General features: G+C 31.5%; 3 protein-coding genes and 1 pseudogene across 4 annotated transcripts; 1 reads left to right on the top strand and 3 right to left on the bottom strand.

Moving 5' to 3' along the window:
• The first annotated feature begins 1,213 nt into the window (after window positions 1–1,213).
• Window positions 1,214–11,331, top strand: LOC120125648. 2 transcript variants are annotated; one of them, XM_039144024.1, is made up of 4 exons: window positions 1,214–1,251; window positions 1,289–1,816; window positions 11,000–11,005; window positions 11,320–11,331. In XM_039144024.1, coding segments are annotated over exons 2-3 (528 nt in total). In that variant the 5' UTR covers window positions 1,214–1,251; window position 1,289; the 3' UTR covers window positions 11,001–11,005; window positions 11,320–11,331. The 2 variants fall into 2 exon arrangements, with proteins under 2 accessions (XP_038999955.1, XP_038999954.1); XM_039144023.1 differs by lacking the exons at window positions 11,000–11,005; window positions 11,320–11,331 and having other exon boundaries at window positions 1,289–1,960.
• LOC120125647 (heat stress transcription factor A-4a-like) lies at window positions 2,243–25,216 on the bottom strand. The gene is made up of 4 exons (XM_039144022.1): window positions 25,206–25,216; window positions 11,322–11,327; window positions 2,861–3,226; window positions 2,243–2,758 (listed from the first exon to the last, which is right to left on the bottom strand). Exons 3-4 carry the CDS (start codon window positions 3,161–3,163, stop codon window positions 2,426–2,428), a joined length of 636 nt encoding a protein of 211 aa, XP_038999953.1. The 5' UTR covers window positions 3,164–3,226; window positions 11,322–11,327; window positions 25,206–25,216; the 3' UTR covers window positions 2,243–2,425.
• LOC120125646 lies at window positions 5,256–7,992 on the bottom strand (annotated as a pseudogene).
• Window positions 14,977–15,453, bottom strand: LOC120125650 (phytosulfokines 3-like). Its single transcript, XM_039144025.1, has 2 exons — window positions 15,266–15,453; window positions 14,977–15,182 (listed from the first exon to the last, which is right to left on the bottom strand). The coding sequence occupies exons 1-2, from the start codon at window positions 15,368–15,370 to the stop codon at window positions 15,045–15,047; spliced, it is 243 nt and encodes an 80-aa protein (XP_038999956.1). The 5' UTR covers window positions 15,371–15,453; the 3' UTR covers window positions 14,977–15,044.

The following is a 25,216-nucleotide window of genomic DNA, read 5'->3' as shown; positions in this document are numbered from 1 at the left end:
TATAGTTTACCCTGTTTTTTACAAAAGCAAGACCAAATTTTATACATCACTCCTTAAGATAATAGATGATTGGTTATTTATTAACGTATCTATTTATATTAGATACAATGAGATGCTAATAAGATGAACATTGTTTTGTTAAGATAACCTTATTTTCAGTAGGACACTTTTGTTAAGAAATTATTCTTATAAATATTTTGATTGTTATTAACGATGACAATTGATGGATTAATATCGATTCTTACATAGAATATAATTAAATATATTTATTTGTTTGAAAATAACATTCATTTGAAATTTGAAATATTATTTTTTATTATGAACAAGATAAAAGATTTTGTAAGAGAAAAAAAAAAGAGATAGAAGGAAAAGACGAGGTCTCACGTGTGATGATAGTGTGGGTGTAAATAAGTCAAACAAGAGGCGGCTGCTCCACCTGCACGAGATAATACCTCCTCCCATTATTTGCTTCGATTTCTTCTCCCGGTTGGCTATCCTCCATTCCTCAAGTTGTCACAAATTCTTCCCTAAAGTATCTTAATTTTCATAAAATTATTTTATCTTTTCACTACTATAAAAAATATTTCATAAAATTATTTATTATTATTAAAATATCAATGATTAAACTTGAATAATTGAAATTAAAATTTTTATTTTAACCAGATGTATATACATTCTACGAACATAATCTTCTGAACTCAAAACCTCTAAAAAGAACATCAAAATCATTCAACGAATTCTATTATCTAATAATTTAAAATAAAAAATGTTTTTATTTAAATAAAGTAAAAAAATAATTAATATTGCAAAAATGAAAGGATTGAGGGCCTTTTGGAATCAAAATGAATGTAATAACTTCCTTTGCACTTTAGGATGTTTAGCATTTTGTCTTCCTTCCCAAAGGGACAATAATGCACGCACGAATGGGCCCGAAACAGAGGATTATTTAAACTTTTTTAAAATGAAGAGAAATCTGGTCTAACGTCAGGCAGTTTGACCAAGCAGCCTCTGTAATTTGGAAGCATTAGTCGGCTGCTGACAAAACACCGTTTGAATTTCTCTTATCATCAGCCCCAGCCGAGCGGATTCATCCCACCGTTGTTTGCTTTTAGTTTCCTTGTCCCCATTACTGATATCTTCGTTTATATTCTCCATTTCTTTTTTCTATATATATCCGTGTCTCCACGTCTAACATTTCAGTTCTGTTATATCATCAGTTTTATTCAAAAAGCTCTGCAATTTGCACGCAGGCAGGAGTCCATAGTTTTTTCGATTAAGAAACTATCGCTATGGAAGCTTACTCTTCGTCTGCTTCAGCTGCTTCGGGTTTGGAAGAAGGAAGAGGGTTGAAGGCTTCATTCCATGGATCACTTCATTCCGTGCGTAAGCCATTGTCAAAGCCCTGGAAGAAGCCAATTGCACCATTTCCTCCAACACCACCTAAGGTCTACACGGTCGACCCTATAAACTTCCGGGACTTGGTTCAAAAACTAACCGGTTCACCTGAGTTCATGTCCCGAGCGCATAATCCGACGTCGACAACTCAGTTTGAGGTGCCTCATCAGCGTCTCCAAAGAGTGGCTCCTCCCCCTCTTCACATTGCAGCATCGCCGTTGTCCAGGGCTGAAGTTTCTGCACCACTGAATATGTTCTCGGGATTAGATCAAAGCAGCCAGAATTACAGTAATAGTACCATGAATACCTTTACATCAAATTCACTCGGATTGAACTTGTCGCCATCTTCTTATAATTGGTGCGCTTTCCCCATTCTCAGTCCCGGTACACTGGCCAGCTTGGAGCAAAGCACTGTTCCTTAGTTTATATACATGAAGCTAGATAGCATCAACACTTGATTACCTTATTATATATATTTATGCTGATAGTTTAATTCATGCTGAAGCTTAAAGAGACTGCCTGTAAGATTAAAACTACATTGTTTTGTTATTGTGGTTTACATATATGCCGTAGAAGAAGTCTTAATCTCTTGATGGTTATGATGTTTTACCAGGGCCGGTCCAATGAGTTTTAATATCATGTGCGAGATAATAATTTTATGCCCCCATACTTGTACAGTATAATAGACAAAACATAAATAATTTTTTTAAAACAAAAAATATAATAGAAATTATAGTCAAACAATATCAATACTAATACAAACCAAAACCTAAAAACACTATAATCAATCAGCGGTTTTCTCAAAAAATTATGTGAATCTTAACTATATTGAAGCAGATAAAAAAGGCCATGTAAATCACTATAGCTGTATAGCACCTAAAAACAAATGAACGTGCGAACGTAATGACATGCTTGAGAAGATGAACTCAAACATAAGTTATCTACTTATTTCCACATCAAACCAATCATACCTAGATTTAATACATCTAAATATCGAGGCACCAAAAGCCATAAAAAAAATCAACCAATATCAAGTTCCCTCAGCGGGAGTTAGATGCCCCATCTGCTCTGCAAGGTTATTTACATTATTCATATTCCACCAAAATCTTCTCTGATCACCAGGTTTGCTTTCATTCTTTCTAGCATCGGAATCTTTTCTTTCTAACTGGACTTCCTGAGTTTCAGTTGAACCAGGATTTTCAGTCAAAAATTGTTCCCAGAACATATCATTAACGCCAGCTCTTGGAGGTTCAGTAGTTCTTGCAGGTTGTTCCTTTTCTGTAATAGGCTCAGATGTAACAACCGGGGCAGGCTCAGAGTTCATGTCAATCCCGGGGGATTTAGGTTGTGCATCAATATTAAGCCGAATGCAAGATATTTTTGATGGCGTTTCTATACAACTTTTTGATTCATCTAATTCAAGGTTTGAATTACCTTGAACATTAGTTTGACCAAAATCATGGACCACATTCTCCCAAAACACCATAGATGACTCTAATTGTTCAAATGGCTCGATGTTGGACGACAATGCGAAATTTGTATTTTCTCTAGCGATTAGGTAATTGCCTGTCTGACTATCTTCAATCCCGGCTTCATCATATAAGTAAGCAATTCTAGGCAACCTTCTCTTTCTGTCATTAGTCTCCAATTGTGGTGTTAGATTTATGGCAAGCCCTGGTTTCTGCAAGACTTGAGCCACGGAAGACATCATTTTTTGCTGCCGCTGTTCCATATTCAGTAAACGCTCCCTCAAAAGCTGCATTTGCATCTGAAATCCTTGTCGTGTCTGTTCATGCCTCTTTAACTCTAAAGCAAGCGACTCTTTTTCATTCTTGTTCATGCCTCTTGTTCATGCCCCCTCAAACATACTGCCCCTCTCAATCATGCTGCCCTGGGCTAAGGTTCATCTAGCACATGTATTAGGTCGGCCTTGTGTTTTACCTAATCATAAATATAGCTACTTGCTTATATTGGCTTCAAAAACAGTCTCCCAAGAATATAGTTTACCGCATCCTGTCTTTGATGGGGTGATACTTCGTTAATCAGTTTGTTAAACCGAATATTTTGTCAACATTGAAGAATTTTGGGGTTTCTTCGGGCGGGAAATATGGTGCAAAAGTGCAATCCCGCATGCATTTTCACCTTGCAGGCTGCACATGGCTAGGGTTGTGCAAAACTACCCGACCCGCTGACCCGGACCTAAGAAAACCGGGTAATTTTCTAAAATAAATACCCGGTCGTGTACCCGGCCCGATATTTTCTGGGTCGAACCTGGGTCACAAAATCTAGTTTTTTCGGGTACCCGGTTAGTTATTATTATTATTATTATATATATATATATATATGTATGTATATAAAATATAATGGATTATTTATATTATGGATTGTTAGATTTTGTATTTCGAATTTTTAAATTTTATGTTCGGATATTGGAGTATGTAATTCGAAGTTTCAAACATTTAAATTAATAATTTGAAAATGAAAAAAATTAAAACAAGGTACCGAGTACCCGATTACCGGGTATCCATAACATATAGATCGAGATACGGGCCGAGAAATCATCGACTTGGATGGAAAATCCGGGTACCCGGATTTGCACACCCCTACACATGGCAAATATGGTGCAAATTGCAACATTTTTTATTTTTATGTTGAAAATCTATCTAAATATTGTTAATGATATGAAATAAACATATAACTAAACTAATACTTAGTAAATATACTGTTTACAGTGAAAAAAAATATCGAAACATTTATTTTAAAATTTTACTAGAATTAACATAGTAAATTAATTAGACATAGTGTATTCTGTAAATTTTTTAACCTTGTAGTAATATATATATATATATATTAGATAGGTTAAAAAGTTAAAATTCAAAAATCATACAAGCGTATAGTTTTAATCGCATCGGTCATATTTAAGGGTTTTAATCATGTCAAATATTTTTTATGTTAATTTGAAAATTTAAAAGATAAATCAATTGTTATTATTATTTTAACCTTACTTAATAAAACTCACCATCAAGAATATTATATCATGTTTTCAAATTTTATCCAAAATGTCACTAAAAATCTGATTTCGGGATGTAGACTGAACGATTCAGCATGTTTGTTTTACTCTTTTCAGTCACCTTCATTATTAGGAGGAAAATGAAAGAAGTTAAGTTGTTTGATTAATATATACAAAAAAAAGAAAATTCAAGGTTGTTTTGTTCATATTATTTTCTCGGCATTCAGCATAAATTGCCACCTGCCGACATGGAAGGTAGTGAACAGCAGTTGGCATACTAAAGACCAAATCAAACATGGAAGACTTCACTCTTAACTCAGCTGAGCTGTATTCTTCTAAAATGTTATTGCAGTTCTATTTTATTTTAATCAAACTAAATAATGCATATAGTATGTAATCGATTCAGCATGTCATATTGATGTCAAGTTCACTATTCTTCCCTTTGAATTTCTAGCCCTTTTAACAAATTTTGATTAATTTCATCCAAGTTCGATTTTTTTTAATATTATTATAAATCTCAGAGACAATATCTTGTCCATTTTTCGTAAACTACTACGTATCACATGAAATACAAAGCATCAAATAATACTCGAACCTTAATTAATAAGCATGTTTTGCATAAATTTTTAAGCTGTTGAGTAGTACATGATCATAAATTCTTGTATGGAAAAATGTCAATCTATTATTCCAGCAAGCTCAGCTAAAAACAATCTTCTATTTGGCTCACCAAGAGAATTGCTACTGAATGCCACCACCCAAAAAAATAACATCGATTCTTCGTGTTGGTATTCGCTGGTTGGTTCTCAACTGCCCTTGGGCTTGTTTACTTTTGGAAAATCTTTAGCAGCAACAAGTTGAGTTCTTGATTTCTGACCGTTTCTCTTTTCTTGATGTCATGTGTTCAATTATTCTAAACCATGCAGTCAAAAATCAAGGTTCCCTGTTTTGGAGGAACTAGAGCAACTACCTGATGTGCCGTACGAAGTTACACTAGAACCATTGACAGGGGCCTGATTTAGGCATTCTAAAACCAAATACCGATGCTTCTGCAACTTGATTGAGAAGGTTGTTGCCTCAAGAATCACAGAAACCTGGTAACATTTCGGAAAAATAAGGTATAAGATTAATTGTGCAAGATACGAGTGAAAGTGACAGTTTTGTTATATATCTCTTAAAGAATTTGATCAAGCTGGATAAGACTAGGATGAAGATTAATACTAACGAACCTGTGTGTTGATGCGCGCAACTTTGTGCACATTCAGAAAGCCAACCATATCCTGGTAACCAGTGAGGAGTTGTGCCAACTCCTTGTCTTCATCTGAAAGAAGAATTCAAGAGATTAATAAGTCGTACAAACTTGAAAGCAATAAGTGGAAATTGTAAGCTCGAGGTAGACTGACAATAAACCTTGAATTGCTTTGACAGAAAGCAACGTGTCTGCCATGTGCTGCCATCTTTTACCGAAGGATGGTGAAAGAAGGGAAGGAGGAAAGGTTATTATGACGACTGAATTTGAAGGCTGTACCATGCTTTTGAGAGATCTAAAAAATGAAAGCATCTCCCACTCCTGCAATAGTTTATATTATGACCCTTTAAAATGGCATACCATCAAAGGGACATCTAAAACTACGACTTCCACAATTTGAATGGTCCAAAAACATTTTAAATTTATTCACTTATAAGGGAACTTTTCAAAGAAGGAAAAGAAACAGGAATTATAATAGCTAAATAAATCTTCCACCGACCATGTTGGAATACGCACATTGTGGAGCACAAAATGATTGGATAGCGATACAACCAGCACAAGAAATGCTACCACCATTTCTACAAGATTGCCAAAAAAGAGGAATGGCTAACAAGTATACCAAATGGAAAGAAGGAAAAGAAAGGTAATGGCAAGTTAGTCGAGACACTAAAAATAAGATTTTGGAACTTCATACAGGATTCTTCATGCATCTATAAGGGAGATGACATAACAGGTAATAATAAAATCAAACATTGAGAAATATGCCAGCAGGATTAAATATTTCCAACATCATTAATATATGAAACAATGATACCGTGGCAACTGAGATAAAAATGTTGCACAACGATCTTGAAGAGTGGAAAGATCACAAGAATCTTTGATGCTAACACAATCCATGCGCTGACCATTGGTTAAGTGCCTCTCTAGGGGCTTCCGCAAGTCAAATTCATTAGAGTACTCACGTTTGCCATCTGCACCATGTTCACATAAAGAGAGACGATTAGTACTTTCAAAATGAAAATAGCATGAACACTGGTTAGCAGGGCATTTTTCAAACAACTGAAAAGTGATGGGTGTAATGAGGGATAAACTACCTCTTTGGCCATCAAAATTGAGCTGATTTTCGCCAAAATACTTCTTATACTGCCAAGCAATTCTCAGACCTTTCTCCTGCAATTTTTTTTTAATACGACATTCACATTCTGAGAATTTAAACATATGATATTTCATACAAACTGAAGAAACCAAAGAAAACAAGTGTCAAAGATAAAGGGACCTGATCTGGATCAGGTTCCCCGGGATTTGTCATCTTTGGATGTAGCAGGACTGGGCAAAGTACCCAAAAAACCCCTTGGATCTCTGACTAGCATAGAGAAGCAGTTGGCCGTGAACAAGTCCCTGATCTGCATCTACCATCACCATAACTAGGCTTCCCAAAGGGAACCCACCACCCAGTACCTCTGCATAACAAGTAAAAACTATTCAATAAGGGAACACATCACTCAACTCAGTGACAAGAGAATGTTACGCAGTTATGTGTATGCATTACTGTCAAGGTCGGGTATCCCAGAAGATAGAACTACCGTGCCATTAGGCCCACACTTAAGTCCAGGGCCTAGAGATGGGGATGCAGTGGAAAGGTTCCAAGAGAAGCTACTCGTCCGAGTCTTGGCCGTAGCCATAGCAACAGTAAGAAACCAAAACACCACATAATGAAGTGATCTAAGACTGTCCCGGTTCTAATCCAGCAAGATTGTTCAAGAAATACCCTGTTACACACTTAGTCAAAACAAAATCTAAAAAACCAACAACTATTGTCACTTAGAAGATCAGAAGCAGCAATTGAATCATATAAAACTAAAGGCATAATTTTCATGATCACATGATTAAAACAAAAAATATTAAATTTAATTTCAAATTTGAGTTCTTTCCATACCGCCCATCTTTGTCAAAACCAATAAACATGAAAAGGTATTAAGTTTTCTTTAAGAACCCAAAATTTGTTTTTCCATCTCTTTAATTTCAATACTTGTATCAAATAAAAGGTACGAAGTTGTTTTACTAAACTTTACCAAACATGAAAACGGCTCCAAAAGTGTCTTTCTATCTAGGTAGAGAAACAGAGAGGAATCACATTCTCACCCGTGGCTCCAAAAGTGCGAACTCTACGCTTCAGGTTCACTGCCTCTGAAGTTATGGCAACTTCTTCGAAGTCTTCGCGTTCCCGGTCTCATAGTTCCGCCGTTTGCAAAGCAGTTATGTGCGTTTTCGCTCGCTTGTTCATTTTTAAACCCCAAATCTAATTTATGTTTGTTTTTCAGATTTTACACAAAGCGCTTCGCCTCACTGCGTTTTTGGGCTTAGCCTGTTCATTATTTTAGTGGCCTAATATTATGAGTTTTTTCTTCTTTTTATAATTCATTTTAGTTTTTTTTTGTTAGAGAATTCATGGTAATTTTCTAAACTAATATAAAATATATTAAGATGGTACTTTTGTGAATTCATTGAATGACATCAGCAGTAGACGAGAGTAATAATCTCCCCTAAATATCTCGAGTTTAAACAACAGCGTTCCTAAGATATATATGCGTTGTCAAAAATCAAAAAAAGATTTTAAATAAATACTAACTTATAATCATCCCATAAAAAATGTTATATTACTTTCTTGAAATAATAACAAATGTTTTTAATCCTCCTTATTTACACATTCAAATAATTTATCCCATTTTCATTTCCTAAATCAAAACTGAAATACACATATAGCGGTAATGGCAGCACTTTTGCCTTTTTACAATTTTCATTTTTAGTTTCTTTTTCACTTTTCCATCGTTTTGTTTTCAATTTTTTCATTTTGGTTCCAGCTTTTATTCAAGCATTAAACTTTGAAGAAGAAAAAGATTTAGTAGAGACAAACAAACGTTTACTTCTTTTGCAATTCTTTTTGTTCATTTTTATATTCTACTTTTTCAATTTAATTAATCACACCTTTTCTTAGAGAAGTGCTCATTATTACAAACATTTTAGTAGAAGATTCAGTTTACTTGACATCATCCAAATGCTATAGTTTTGGTCAATGTCTAATTCCAACGTTTCAAGCCTTGCCCTACAGCATTGAACTCTACTGCTGATCCTTTCGCAACAAGGCTAATGCTTTAAGTTTGCTTCTACAACCAGAAGCAGCAATGAAGCATTAATGGCTGTCCCCCTACCGCAGATCAACAGTAAACTTTGCTGGATCTAATCAAAACTAGACATCAAGACGACGCAGACAATACAGCTTTCCTTCATAAAAATTGTCAGCTAATTAACATGTAAACCGCAACGCAACATATTTCATATTTTCGGCCGGGTTTTGACATTTGAATAATGAGTAGTTAAAACTAGACGAGCAGCGGAACAGACCAGGCATATGCAAAAATTATAACGTAAGTCATAAGAGGCAACTCCATTGAATTGTGCTAGTTAAGCTCAGAAAAAAGGTTGTTTATCGTTTTCATCTCATAATAGCAAAAGTAGTGTCGCAACCGTCTTTCGATTAGGCCTCGGAATTGGGCTTCGACTTGAAAAATATGGATTGGAGTCGCCACCGATCATTTATTTAAAGATAAATGGGTTGATCGGATACCCTATTTCTTACCTGATCTGCGTCTTACCAGAAATATGTCGGGCTCGGGAGTCGATTACGGTCAAAGAAGGATTAGCACCCTTGAACCGCCCTTTCGGTACTACGTAATTTCCAGTTGTCTTAATTAAGAAAAATAACAAGTTAAATTAAAAGATAAAATAATGATCCAAAATTACTTACCTTTGACGGATTTACAAATATACCCTTTAAAAGTCAAAATATGGGTTAGAAGAGATGAATAAATGATAAATAAAGTAAAACAAATAAAATAAACAGATTAAGTAAGAAATAAAGTAAATATAAAATGAATAGAATATATAAAATAAAAAACAATAACACTAATATATGCACAGCAAACAACTAAATAAAAATAAAATGATAATGCAAATAAATAAATAAAACAAGTAAAAGAATATAAAAACATAAAATATAAGATAAATATAAAAATAGATAAATAAATGAGTAAAATATATAAAAAAGTAAAAGCATATATATATAAGTAAAATAATAATAATAAAAAAAAGAAAATCAAAAGTAATATACGTATATATACATGCAAAATAGGAAATATATAAATATATATATATAATAACACTAATAAAAAATATATACATATATAATAAAATTAATAGAAAGTAATATGCATATATAACAAGAATAATAAAGTAGGAAAAAAATGATTAGGGGGAGAATTAAATATTTAAAAAATGAACACGCCTCGGGGTAGATCTAGGTTCGAAACTTCGAAACCCTACCCATTTTGGTCATCGGCGCAACCCACGTTTTGGGTTATTCGAACCAAATCTCAAGAAAAATAACGTGCACATGCGAGAAATGAACGAACCAATGTAAAAAAAGATGCTACCTTTTATTTCCTTTTCGAATCGTTTACAACAACTTTGCCTTTGTATTTTCCGTGCTTTCCTCTGTGTTTTGTGTGTAAATCGTCTGTCAATCGTGTGTTACAATATTGAGCTATAATGGCTATTTATAGTGCTTGTGGATCCTATCTTTAGGAGTTTAAAACATAGCAAAATTCTATCCTATTTTAAGAGTTGAATCCTAGCAGAATTCTATCCTATTTTTTAAAGTTTAAATCCTAGTAGGACGAAAAAGGTGTGTTGACAAATAGTATAAAGAAGGAACCCTTCATAGAACATTGAACAAAATACTTCGATGCATACCAGCTTTTCCTCCATTGATATCTGGCTCGAATAGCATCAAGAAGAGTCGACACATGTTTGAATACAGATTCAGCATCTTCAAAAGGTAAATGGATGAGAAACTTCCTTTTCCTCTCAATGATCAGATTAGACAAATTTTAATAAAGACATTCAGCTAAGTTGAGTTGGTCTCCTCCTCTTTCGCAGCAGCCTCTTCTTGCAGCTTCTTTTTCCAGTAATCATCAAGAGGAGGTCCAAATATCGCCTTCCCAGAAACAACTCCAATTTTGCAAAATCCAAATAGTCAATTACCCCAACAATGACAACAATTTACACATAAAATCGCATTAACCTTCTGTAAGCCTCTAAGCCTATCAGATAAACCAACAATAAGGGTAAATGCAACTACCAAAAACTTGAGTAACTTTGTCAATTTGAGAACTTGTCTAGTACCATTTGAGATTCATAAAACTCAGATTAAAACCGACACAAAGATGTCATACAGAAGCAAGAATAATCTATCCAAACAATGCATTTAACGAGATTCTGATATTCTCAAGGATAATGTTGCATAAATCGTTTGTAAGTGATGTTTATAAACAGTAATCTACCAGGAAGAGTTCATGTTTAGGCGACATTGTATTGAAACTTCTCACTTTTTGTAACTATAGACATTTCTACCACTTCATGTTTAATGAATTTTCCCCAACAGCTAAAATTTCAAACTTCATCCCTCAAATCAAATAAAACAAGAGAAATCACATCAAATGGGTTTTATTGGATTAAATTTGATATGGGAATACCTCGATTATTACGTAAATCAAATAATTGACTTCTTTAAGAAATAATTTCTTTGTTGGGGGGGGGGGGATCAGGTAAGACTCAAAGCTGGGTAACAAGCAAGCAAATATGGAAAAACCAACTGATATAAAAGAAAAAAAAAATAAAATAAGGCGAGAAAGCAAGATAATGGAACTTACATGATTGCTCCGATGACCATTGGGAAATTGAGAAACTTGCTTCTTCTAAACTTATCTCCCCACCTCTCTTTAATTTAAGAGCTTCTCCCTTCTTTCTTACGAACGTTTTACTCTGTATCTCCCTTTAAAACGAAATGGGGGAATCGAGCTCTGTAAAGTATTTCAGCTACAGAACTTGATGTTGAAGTCTTTTCCCTAAATTTCATCCATGGTTTTGGAGGATTTCAATCTGTCTTTCTGAATAACTTTCTTTCATGGAAGAAGACCCAGAATTTGAGCCCTCTCGGTTTAAGCAACCGAATCTAACTCCATGTCAACTGGGTTGGCTACATTGCAATATTGGATTTGAGAGATAAAACAAACACGTTAAAAAATAATTAAACATTATTTCGATAGAAAAAATATAACTTTCTTTTCTTTTCTTTTCTTTTCTTTTCTTTTGATAAGTCATGTAATTCTATTATCCAAGAAAATAGCAAATACAACAACAAAATTAAGGAATCTCTCTATCAATACACAATCTCCTATTCATTGTATCGTTCTTGTTTATACAAGTGTTATACTATAAACAATAACATCAACTGATCGAGCAACCCCTCGAACTGCCTGCAATTACCTAAAAAGCTAACTCAAACAAGTTTAAGGGTACAAACAATGAGTGAATTTCCCCTTAAATTCTCTTAAGCCCACAACAGATCATCTTCCCGGCTTATGGTCGTATACTGCAGCCTGCAAATCTGCATAATTCTACCTCAAATGTTGCGAGAATAAGAGCAACCCGAAAATAAGTTGTCCCTTGACTCCCTATCACCATCACAAAGATCACAAAACTCGTCCAAAATTATCCTAAACCGTCCAAATCTATCTTTAGTAGGTAGCCTATTCAAAATATCATCCAAGCAATGATATCACAAGAATTATTAATATATAAATTAAGTATTAATTTTATTTATATCATTCTCATTATAATAATTTATTGGATTTACTTAAATATATAGGTTTTATGATTTCATTCTTAATTTAGGAATTATTTTAAAAAATATTAATACATAAATATTTTTATGGTAAAATTGTTTTTATTTGATCTACTAATTAATTATTTCAGATCAATGTTTTAGAATCATTCAAATCTAATTTACTCTATTCACGATATAAAAATTCGAATTCTTGACCTTAATTATAGAATCTATCCGGGACGAAGTCAGGATTGAATATTAGAAGTGGCTGAAATATTTGACTTGTTAAGAAAAATATAATGATTTATTAGGTATTTAAACTCAAAATTCATAATACAATGCTTAATTCATATAATATTTAAATTTACAATTACCTAAATTATTATTAGACCAAAAATTTGAGAACATTGGGTATCATTCTTTAGCTAGGACCTTACTTGATTAAGATTTAATAAATTCTTATATTTTTAGTTTAAATACTTATTTTTACATGAACCAAAATACTATTAACAAAAATTTATATAATATAAAAAAAATTCACAGAGATCGAGGCCCTTTTAAGCCTCAACAAAACCCTATCTCTATAGCCTATTGTCTTATCCTATTAAATCAACTAATAATTAATATTATATATATATATATATATATATATATATATATATATGTGTAAATACAATCACAAAATGTTTTAAAACGGTTATAACTACCAATATAACTACAATTTACTTTCATGGATAACATGACAAAATTTGACATTTTTTTCAATTTGATAATTGGATTTTTTTTATTTACATTAATCTCAAAATTTTAAAACTATTTCTAAAATGAACATTAAATTTATATTTTTACTTTTAATGGCGAAGCATTATGATATGGTGTCATTACTTGAAAATTTTAAAATATATATTTAGTTTTTTTATTGAATATATTAAGTCATCAAAAGAATTAAAATTTTAAATTTAAGGATGAAATTAAAAATATATTAAATTTCAAAATTAATATGAAAAAAAATCAAAGGCCAAATATTTTTAAAAAATAAGTTAAGATTTTTTATTAATATGGATGATTACAATGTAGTATATGTTCAAATGACTCTTAATCGTTTGATAATGAATACTCAAAACACCACTAGCTCGAACTCAAAACCTCTAAATATAACAATTATTTCTTTAACCACTAAAATTATTTGATTCATGCATAGTTTTAGAAGTTGAATATTAAATTTTATATCTTCATGAATAAATCCCAATTTTCCTTTCTTCCATGTGAATTTTAAATAGAGTATGACTATTGACTTGGTCTAAAAGTAAAAGAGTCTTTAAGACATTTGGTCAATATATAGTTGGTAGGTAAATAGCCTATTCACATTAGCATTGACCCACCAATCCAATCTTAAGGTAATTAACATCAAAATTAAATCATGTTTATCATGCCTTAATTACTTCACCAAATGATGAAATGATTATTATGATTAGTTTAAGTATCCTTTTAATCCTCGAGAAATAAAACTGCAACTGTCATCTTCTTCAACCGTATAAGCCTGCATTTAAATGCTCTTAAGTTGTCTGTCCTTTCAGGTTGGAATACTGCATGATTCTTTTGTAAAAGAAAACACTTTATACTAACTTAAAGGATGAAAGTGATTAAGAATTTATCCTTTAAATAAGAAGCTCACATCAACTCATGCTTTCAGTCAAATGTTTTATTTACTCCTGAGGGAAACAAATTATAGATAGCTTCAACAAATTAATAGAAATCCTTCTGAAATTGTACAAAATATTAAAGTTGTTGTAGAGACAAGGCTTACGGGAAAGAAAAGCATTAATGGAAATGATAATGGTAACTCTTTACTTTGTATAGATTGGGGGACGACTGAATGATTGAATGGTTGAGATTTTGCTTGGATTGCTGTCTTTCTGTATATCTGTTGACTGTAGCAGTTTTTTTGGTTAATGGAATTCAACATTTATCCAAAATAAATTAATGTTCTTTTATATTTTAAATCCATTTATATTATATTTACGTTTTACATACATAACATTCTTGAAAAATCAAACACTTCTGCTCGAGGTTGAAGGAAATTAATCCAAGCAGCGTGGGAAATGGTTTACCCTCCGCTTGGTTTAGAAATTCGAAGGTTTAAATTTTATCCGATATAAAAGAAAGAAAAAGTATTAATAAAACAATAAAAAGTTATTTAATTATCCTATTCACTGATGAAAAGAAGAAGCTATTCCACAAACAAGACTATATAATTACCGTATATAAAATAATAATCTTTATTTTGTTTACATATTTAAATATATTTATGCAATACTGTTTTTATATCCGATAGTCACTTAAAACAGTGGAAAATGATGAGTGCATATGTTTCCAATCATGATTTTGCATATTTTCCAACATAGAAGAATAGTGAAACATTCACTAACCAATAAAATAATGTACACCAAAATCATTAAAGAGAAAGTGATCAAACGTAGGACTATAAAAGGTGAATGTTTAAAATATATAGCAAAATCATGAAATAGGAACTCAAAACGTGTACTCCCAAAACCAAACCAGAAGATGGAAGAAATATATAGTCATGAAGAAACGGAATCAAATATATAACTATATCATATATAATTAACGAGCACAATAATTCCATAGTTTAAAACTTAAGAGAAAAATCATGGCTTGTGCTTCTGAGTATAGATGTAATCGACATGAGCGGCAAGAGTTCTTCTCATCAAACACTCTTCTTCTCCAACTCCATCACAGCTATCTTCAACAGCGTCACTCGACTGCTCAGTTTCAACAGCAAGACCCTATCAAAATTCAAAACCCAAAACCATTAAATACAGGTTACAAGGGAGCATGAAGGAGCAAAAATCAGCCAAATTTAACTAACCTCGGCTTGGGACTGGTTAGGCAAAGCAGGGCCAAAGCGAGCGGCAAAGGATACAGTGGAAACCAGGAGAAGGGTTAAGATGAAAAAGGTGGCTACTTTAGCCATGTATATCTTTGCTTTACTAGCTAGAGGAGAATAAAGGGAAAACTGAAGAGGATTAAGGATTTATGAAGATAAAGAGATGATAGGGATGAAGAGAGTGGTGGTGATTGTGGCAAATATATAGAGAAATGAAAGGCTAAAACACAGCGTGTGAACTTAAGAGGTGGAAAGGGAAGACTTGTAAATTCTGATAAATATTGCAGATGAATACATGGATAGAATTATAAAACAGAAAAGAATGTTATTAAGTGGAACAGTCTCTTTGTAAAATAGATTATTGAAATTGTAAATACTTTTTTAATCCTAAATACAAATATATGATTATAAGCCTTGACGGACATATGTATGTCTAATAGTTGTACATTTTATTGACTGAATTCATCTTAAAATTTTATTTGTGTACATCCGGTACGAGAAAATTCAATGATTAATACATTGTGTCTACCCTAAAAATATTTCTAGGTATGTTATTCGTTATAAGTATGCATGTGATTTCTAATAAAAGTTAGATACTATTTAATAGAGTTCAATAAAAAATATTAAGTTAATATAAAAAAAATCACCCACTTTGGCAATTATATACTATTAATAACTATCCTGCTCCTCTCTTCTTCTCTCGAGTAATTTTATTTTTAGATTTTATTCAAAATTAAAAAACTTTCTCTTAAAACATGATTATTTTTTGTAAACATTAGTATTAAAAATATCTTCACGACACCAATTCTAGTTAATATTTAAATGATACAAAATTAAATAGATATTCAAATAGTAACATAAAAAGAATCAGAATGTTTTATTTTTTGGCATCTTCTATAAAATAATTCATGTTTGAAGTTTATTATTGTTTCTTTTTAATAACATTATCTTTAAATTTTGAACTTATTTTTAAAAATATTTTATAATTATGTTCAATGAGTAGAGTTAGAGATGACAAAAAATTGTACTCGAAGACTTTTAATCTGATATAATAGGATTGAGTTTTTTATGAAAATAAAATTTTAGATCAAGTCATGGTTTTTCTTAAGTTTGATCGGGCTGGATAAGATTTACACTTAGGGAGAATTTATTCTTATTTAGGATAATTATGTAAATAAATTTTTATGTATTTATATATTATCAGTTAGATTTCGGTGTATATATATATATATATATAACATATAAATTTAGAATTATAAAAATTAAAATAAAAAATTATATATATTAAATGAGATTGAATTTAATCAGAATTAAAATTTTAATTATATATTTTTAAACATAAATTCAATTAAATTAAAATTTAATATTATACTATCGAATCAGACTAAAATTTAATATTTTTATGTATTTTTATCATATTTTATGTCTTTTTTAATTTAAATATTAGTTAAAAAAAGATTTTGTTGCTTTCAATTTTTTAGATTTAAATATTTAATAGATCTTTATTTTTTTGATATAAAACAATTTTATCGCCTCAACATTTTATTCGAACTCCGTCTCTGCCTTTTAAGCTTGAACCATAAATTATTCTTTCAGTAATTTTTTGAATCGAATATCCTTATAAATTTATAAGTTGGGTTAATTTATCAAAATCAATTTGACATGCATCCACAATTTAGACGACCCTCAGCTTAAAACAACCTTAGTTCCTCCGACATGTTACGGATTAGCTTTGATTTTACTAATGAATCTATGTCATAGCATGTAAAAATAACGGTTTAACGAAAAATTAACCAATAATTTGATTGACTTTGATATAATTCACTCTTTTGAAATTGATGTTTATTGTTGAGTAGTTTATTACAAGAATTTCCATACTCATTAATTTTCTCGATATGTGAGTTTGTTTAAACTAAAAATATTATGGAAAACTAGTCAAAGACGTAAGATAAATAAATTGATTTTGATATTTCAACCCATTTTAATTGATCTTAGATCCATGAGCGTTGCATAAATGAAGCTTTAGCAAACCTTAATGTCCTTATCCCACGCCTTAGCAATTTTGTCATGATAGATTTTTCAAAGATACATACAAATATAGTTCCAATTTCTTTTTATTAACGCCCGTGATGCTTTCCTTCTCGATCATCCATTTCAGGGAGATATGTTAGACTAATTAACCAAGACACAATAAGAAAATATTAATTTGGAGGAACGCAAGTGAACTGGTATATAATGAAAACGATATTAATATATTGAAAGTGAGATTTATTTTTATTATAATTCTATATAATTTTTTATTTAGATTAGTTAAAAATATAAAAAAAAATGAATCGAAAAATATAACAAATAGCGAAGTCTGAATGCAGCCGTAAAGTAATATATGTGAGAATGTAATCACGTGATGTTATGCGGATGATGATTGTAGCGTAACCAAAATCTGATTGTTGAATTATTTAGTCAAAAAATTCGCATAAAAGGCATTTGGGTTAGTTACCTTTCGGTAGCTAAAGGCAAGGTCTACGACTTAAACAAAGTAATTATTCTCCTTAATCACATGATCAAAATCCAATTATATTCTCTGACCTTTTATATCTCAAACAAAGTCAATTCTTCGAGAGATGCCAATATTTGTTTTTCAAAAGAAGAGAAAATCTTTGGAGATTTGTTATTTCATTACAATTTGTTTGCGATGAGAATTGGCATCACGTACATACAGCGTTTTAATTCAAATTTAAGCTTTTGTCGAGGTTCCTTTGGATTTCATAACACTTATGATGAAATGGGATTTCAAAAAGGATATTAGGTTACTTTTAAAAAAAATAATACACAAAGGTAGAGAAGATCTAAGCTAGTTTACTATGCTTCCTTTTGAATCATTCATCAGCAGGTTTCCTATATATCTCCACTGGAGGGTCCTCAAAGTTGTGGAGTCCCATGCTATAAATATTATGTTTTTTTAATAATCTTATAATAATATTAAGTATCAATTTAAAAAAATTAATCACTTTTTTTATTAAATTAGTATCGAATTAATTTATGATATAATTATTCAACAGATTCTAAAATGTGATGATCCAATCTCAATTTCATGTCTATGCTCTCGATAAGACTGCTGACAACGTCGACTGGGCTCCACGTCGTGAAGAAAAAGGAAAATGTCCAATCAAAGCCAGCAAGGTAGTCGATATCTTATTAGTACAACAAAATTTGATGAGTAATTATATATATGGGCTTTCACTGTGAGAATCCCTTCCAAACCCCATAGACTTTGCTGTCAAAGCATGCATGTTTTTTCCCCTTGTAACTTTGCCAATTCTCTGCTTGTATTTCCCATCATACATACCTCATTTCTTATCTCACCATTTCGGCACCGTGGGCTCCATCAAGAGAAGAAATTATGAACAAAAGTTAAATAATCAATCAATTATAAAATCCATGCAGAGATATTTGTTTCTTTTCTGTCAAAGCAAAATGTTGACTAGTATGAAAACACAAGCAGGCATGGCTGCAAATGCACTACACTTTACTCTTTCTATAGTATAATGTAATACCATTTGTCATTCTTTGAATGATACTGTGATAATCTACGCTTTCATTTGGAATAATTCTCACCATCTCAATACTTCGTCTCGTTAACCCTAAGTGTCTATCTACAATTCAATTGATTCATTACACTGAAAACGATCTCGCAAAGTCAAGATTTTATGGACGATGAAGTGCAACGTCGAGAAAACAAACAAACAAAAAATGGTTTATCCATTGATGCAGTTGTGTCTGTGTAATATGAAATTATCGGTGGCAACAATTTTTATTCGTGTCTATCAATTAAGGCATTAGCCTTAGCCGTAGGGCAACTGCAACCCGAAACCTAAAAACAGCATGCATATCTTCCACATGATAATAATAATGTCCATTTACAGAATTCTCCATGATTGAGGTTCTGATTTGAGACTTTTTTTTGGGGGGGTATAAAATGACTCAAAAGTTCAAAAGGAAGAAACTAATGTACTTGCAGTATGAACATAAAACCTCAAATGTTTATGCAATAATTAAAGATGTTAAGGAATGAAACAAAATAAAGTAGGGTTAATTTTTGAGAAAATAACTTCAATGACTGAAAATGCATTATAATATACGATTTTAATAAACTTTTTTTGGATTTGCGAAAATGTCCAACAAATTCGTAACGCGAACTCCAATTTCGCAACTCAGTTTCCAAATTCGCAACGCAAAAGTCAAATTCGCAACACATAAGTCAAATTCGCAAATCGCTTTTATTTTCGCAACGCAAATTTTATTTTTGAATTCGAAACACAATATTGATTTCACAACACAAATGTAAACAATATAATCGCAAATCATAACCTAAAACCCTAAATCACAACTCAGTCTCATCTCCATCTCTCGCTCTCTATGGCGACATCCGTCCCCATCTCTGACGAAATCCATCCCCATCTCCGGCGAAATCCGTCTATCTCCATCTCTCAGAGCCACCCTCACAACCATTCACGGTCAGAAATGGAAAATCAACCACCGAGGGTTAGTTTTTTTAATTATTTTTATTTTGAAAATTTTGTATTATTATTAGATTTTTCATATTTAAATTGATGATAAATTTACTGGTAATTTCAGTAATAGATTAACCATTTCACTTAGATTGCTTAGTAAATTCATTTGGTTGCTACCAATACTGTTAAACTGTTTAGTCTTTAACCCTGTGAAGTTAGTATTTGTCTTTGTTTTGTCTTTTGGTTGAAGTACAAGTTTCAATTTGCAAAAGACTATTTGAAACTTAAATTCGCAACACGAAAATGAAAATCGCAACGCTATTTTAGTTTTGTGTTGCGATTTTCATTTCATGTTGCAATTTTCATTTTCGCGTTGCGATTTTAAGTTTCATAAACTATTCTTATTCTGCAAATTGAAACTTGAATGAATTGCATTACTCCAACCAAAAAATAAAGACAAACACTAACTTTACAGTGTTGCGAATTTAAGTTTCAAGAATAAACTAATACTTTTTATGTTGTCCTTGAACCTGCACTAAATCTATATGTTGTCCTTTTAAATGTTTATATAAGTGTTTACTTATGAAATGTTATCTGATGCATTCTGTGAACTATGATAGAATAATGACTTGGGTGAATACCATGCAAGTTTGAAACATATTTGGATTTGTTTTCACTGTTTAATATCATGTTTGTTTATAGTGTATAATTTGTAGTTTTTGGTATATCTAACTTGGTATGTTTATTGTTTTTGTAGAAAAAATTTTCGGCTTCATTGACCTTAAGGAATAAATTAAGCCTAGCCACTACAATTGCGTCAACGCTTACACCTGTACAAAGAAAATTGTTTGAGGATACTTGCTTCGGGCCATGGCTGAAAGTACAACATCCGGGTGGAGATGCTATTTTGACCCATTTGTTTCTTCAGACCATGATTATCGATCTACTCGAGAGGATACAACGTGGTGATGAAGAGATATGATTTCATTTTCCTCCGGCATATACTTGTTTTGGGCGGGAGGAATTTTGCTTAATCACTGGTCTACGCTTCGGACACGATAATGTAGGTCGGTACACTAGTTATATCGCCTGCCCATCATGATTATCTCGGATTATCCACAGCCTATCTCATCTGAATAAAAATATACATACAATATAATCAAACCAAAACATACATACACAATAAATTTATATATAACAATGATCAAATAATATACCTACAACAACGAAATTAATCCGATAAAAATAAGTTATTTCTAACGAAATTCGAAACATTATTTTTCAAATACGCGACTTTAGAGGCAGAATGTAGAAGTTGAATTGAGATGCATTGGTCATACATACCCTACCATGAGTGGATGTTTTCGACCACAAGTTCCTGACATGTATAGCCGCTATGGGGTTCTGTCCATCACTCATATCAATCGAAACCAAAGCAGTGATAAGACTATTATTTGGGCCTTAGTCAAACGCCATTTCAGTTCACTAAATTCATTTGTTTTTGTGTACCTTGCAGACTAAGTACGCTATGTTGGAAAATGAAAGAAAGTGAAAGTTGAAATTGAGAAAGAAACCAATCATAAAACTATTTATGATTTTTGTTATAACGTGCTCTGTTATACTAAGGATGGAGTCAAAAAATCGTCATAATTAATAAAAATTATTTTTAATGTTATTTTTTTTATTTGACTTTTTTTAACGGTGACGAGGCTATTAGTTTCTGTTTTGTTCATTATTTTTTTTAAAAAAAAATTATATCTAATGTTACATTTTTATTTTGTTTTGGTCACACGTCGTTAAAAAATTAACACTGATACTGAAATAATATTTTTAAATTATCTTTTAATGTTGATGTGGTATTATCTTATTGTGACATGTCAACATCATTATTACTTTTTTAACGATAGGTGACAAAAATGTAACGTTAGATATGATTTTGAAAAAATAATAGTTGTGTGACTAAAAAATAAACTAAGTAATACGTGGTGACCAAATAAGTAGTTTACTTTAAAAAATATATTTATTATAAACATTATTAAAATTAAATAATTACATCTGAAAAATTAGAATCAATTGGATTAGAAACCTCAAACTGGGAACGTAGCCATATGATTTTGGAATAGGTGAACCCAACCCAAGAAGCGGCCCACATTAACAGAGTGGGCTAGCAGTATCGGATGGATAAAAGAGCTGATCGACATAGATTTAATAAATATCAATATAAATAATCAATACGAAATAAAAATTAATTAAAATAAAAAATGAAACTGATATAGATATAAATGTATGAGTTTCTTAAATTTTATATAAAAGAATAATATGATAAAGACACTTAGAAAAATTAACGAACAAAACAAAAACGATAAGAATAGATGAATAAATAAATACAATTATCTTTGTGTCATTCATCATCCATTACATAAGCAACATCACTAATTAGAGCGACGTGACTTTATATGCATAATTTAGTAACCAATTAACCAATCGCATTATCTCGTAATCTTATTTTAAGATTTTTTTTATTAAGTTAAGGTGAATACAAAGTAGTATCAGTTCTAAATATTCTCAACTATTTGATAATAAATGCTTAATAACCCTTGCAGTCGCTTGTGCTCGAACTCGTGCCCTCTATTCTTTTAACCTTCTGAGATAATTTGGTTAGTGCAATCTTATTTTAACATTAAGTTTAAGAAAACTCAATTATTATCATTTAAATAATCTAATATATAACAGTGTCCTCTTCGTTGTTGTTGTTGGTAAAAATGATTTTGGTACAATAATTTTGAAAATATAAGATAGTCACATTACGTGAAAACTTTCCACCTAAAAATATTTTAATTAGTAACACAGTTATGGTTTACATAAATCATATATGATCACTTCAATTAGTATTTCTTGCACAATTAAAATATAATACTTACCTAAATAAAATAATAAAATTCAGGGTCTTTTTTTTAAATGGGGATATTTTTGATGATATCGAAGTTGTTAATTAGCCCCAAGTGATGATTAATTATGATAATCTTGTGAAAAAAGGTATGCAGTAGAGAATTTTTTTTTGTTCTTTATTATTCCGTTAAATGGTTTCCTGCTAATATTCCACCATGTATCCTTTTTAAGCATGGCTACAACGCATTATTTGTATTGGAATTTCCAAATTAAAAAAAATTGAAATGGATGCTATCACACAAGTAGAAACTGGTGTTATCGCAGAGGGGATCCAGTGATGAAGCCAGGGATTCAGATCCCTAGGAGCCATGGCTCGTGTGTTCCTGCATCATGCAGAAAAATGGATGGTTCAGTGGCCGCATGTCACATGAATGGGGTTTCTTCATCTCTCTACAGCGATGCCTCTGCATTCAGATATATACCAAAGATGATATTGCTCATAATTTCCAATTACTTGCCCCCTGAATCTGGTTTCCCATTTTCAAAAAGCTTAATTAATCTCTACAAGATAAGAGCAAAGCAAGAAGAACTTCGTGGAAAACCAGATGTAAAACATAACCTTATGATTGGCTTACTTGTGAATGTTTAATTAACATGTTATCTCCAATATTTGGATTGGATGGTCAAGTTTTGCAAGTTGAAAATTTCACGAAGATGAAGATCGAGGGTTTGAGGAGTGATTTCATAAATCCCAATGGTCAAAGTGTTCGATATGCCAAGTAGTCATGATTGATCTAACAATTGAATTTTACGTGAAACATCCACCGAATTCATGTTCAAGAGATTAGAAATACATGATTTATAAACTTTAGAGCTTAATGGTCATCATCAACAACCACCAGCGGTGGCTAGAGATGATTTCTGACAGAATCTAGACGTAGGGAAGAGAGAGTAAAGAGATAAATATATGAATGATCAAATTGATAGGATTTTAAAAATTAAGGGTTAAACTTATTAAATTATTTTGAATTAGTACTAAATTGACAGTGTATAAATTTCGTAGACTAAAACTATTATTGTATCAGATATGCCACTATATCTGTTAAATTTTAACATAAATTTAATATTTTAATTACCAAAATAAAATAAAAATGTAACGTTAGTGATGATCTTACTAGAAAAATGATATTGAAGATATAAAAACAATAATAATTTAATAAAGAATATTCTAATTATTCAAAACCCAATCAACCTTAAGTTTATTAGATCATTTTTCATTAAACAAATCTTTATTAGCTCAGTTGGTAGAGCGCAAGGCTCTTAACCTTGTGGTCGTGGGATTGAGTCTCACGGTGGGCAATTCATAATTCTAACTGCCGGAGGTCTCCCACGGAAGTTGCTCTCAACCTGGCGTTGGGGGCAGTCTACTATCCTACCTCCCCTTTACCCAATTATATATGGGATTAAGGTCAGATAATTTTATTTGTGTAACATCCTAATTCGATCCAATCCGAGATTCAAAGGATTAAAGTATTACACAAAATCATCAAAATGACTAATTGTTTTGACAATTCATCATTCATAATATTCAAGTAAAACCCGTAGTTTAAAACAATAATAAGGTTTACAAGATGGGGAGCTTCCAATAATACATCCCAAAATACATCGAGTTTACCAAAAAGAGAGTTACGACTAAAATATACATAAGGTCTATGAATAATACATGCCCACTAAATACTCAAGATATAGTTTGATAGCTCGATCGAATCTGGAATCCATAATTTGATTATGAGCTCCTCGAACTGTCACCTAAGGACCTGCGAACTGAAACACATTCTGAATGTTGAGCTCACAAGGTCAGTGTCACACAATTAACTCTACTATATGCGTTCATCATATGAGCATATTAACAGATATAATCATGAACAATAAAATGCAACACGCATACAACATCACGTAACTCACATCCTTCTTTGTTGTCAGAAGGTTATTTTAGATAAGACCTGAGTCACATCACGTTAATATCTTACCTCAAAATAACACTCATTGTTAAGTATATATTATGAGATATGGGTCACAAAGCATCATCATCTTACTTGACTAGTCTACTTTTCTCGAGTACACGAAACGTGTATGGGTCACGAAGCATCATAACTACATCCAACTAATATTTAAAGTGTCATTGCATTGAATTAGATATATTCAAGTATTCTTCAAGCAACTAGACGATCGTCACACAGACAAGTAACTCGGGTGTCTTCATCGTTTCTTAAGTGTCAAACAAAAACATAAATCTTATGAAATCTTATCTCATAATATTCTTATGTTAGCACACAATTTATAATATTATTATCTCATAATATTTTTATGTTTACACATTACATTTATAGTTATAAAATCATGTTTAAATAAAAATCTTTTAACTAAAAATAAAGATTACACTGTTAAGGTATTTCCAATAAAATTTCAACTCAAAATCTAAATATGAATAATTAAAGCTTTAATTATTTAGATATCAATACTTTCTCAATCC

The sequence above is a fragment of the Hibiscus syriacus genome, unplaced genomic scaffold (assembly GCF_006381635.1).
Source record: "Hibiscus syriacus cultivar Baekdansim isolate YM2019G1 unplaced genomic scaffold, ASM638163v2 tig00110435_pilon, whole genome shotgun sequence".
NCBI classification, from domain to species: Eukaryota; Viridiplantae; Streptophyta; class Magnoliopsida; order Malvales; family Malvaceae; genus Hibiscus; species Hibiscus syriacus.
The sequence above is the reverse complement of the archived record's forward strand: the minus strand, read 5'-3'. Positions and strand labels throughout refer to the sequence as shown.

Excerpts from the sequence above, each read along its gene's own strand:
- LOC120125648 (XM_039144024.1), top strand. The coding sequence starts at position 1,290 with ATGGAAGCTTACTCTTCGTCTGCTTCAGCTGCTTCGGGTTTGGAAGAA.
- LOC120125647 (XM_039144022.1), bottom strand. The coding sequence starts at position 3,163 with ATGCAAATGCAGCTTTTGAGGGAGCGTTTACTGAATATGGAACAGCGG. Across the intron at positions 2,759-2,860 it reads TGGTGTTTTGGGAGAATGTG|CTTAATATTGATGCACAACC; the intron begins GTCCATGATTTT and ends TCTTGCATTCGG.
- LOC120125650 (XM_039144025.1), bottom strand. The coding sequence starts at position 15,370 with ATGGCTAAAGTAGCCACCTTTTTCATCTTAACCCTTCTCCTGGTTTCC. Across the intron at positions 15,183-15,265 it reads CTAACCAGTCCCAAGCCGAG|GGTCTTGCTGTTGAAACTGA; the intron begins GTTAGTTAAATT and ends GAATTTTGATAG.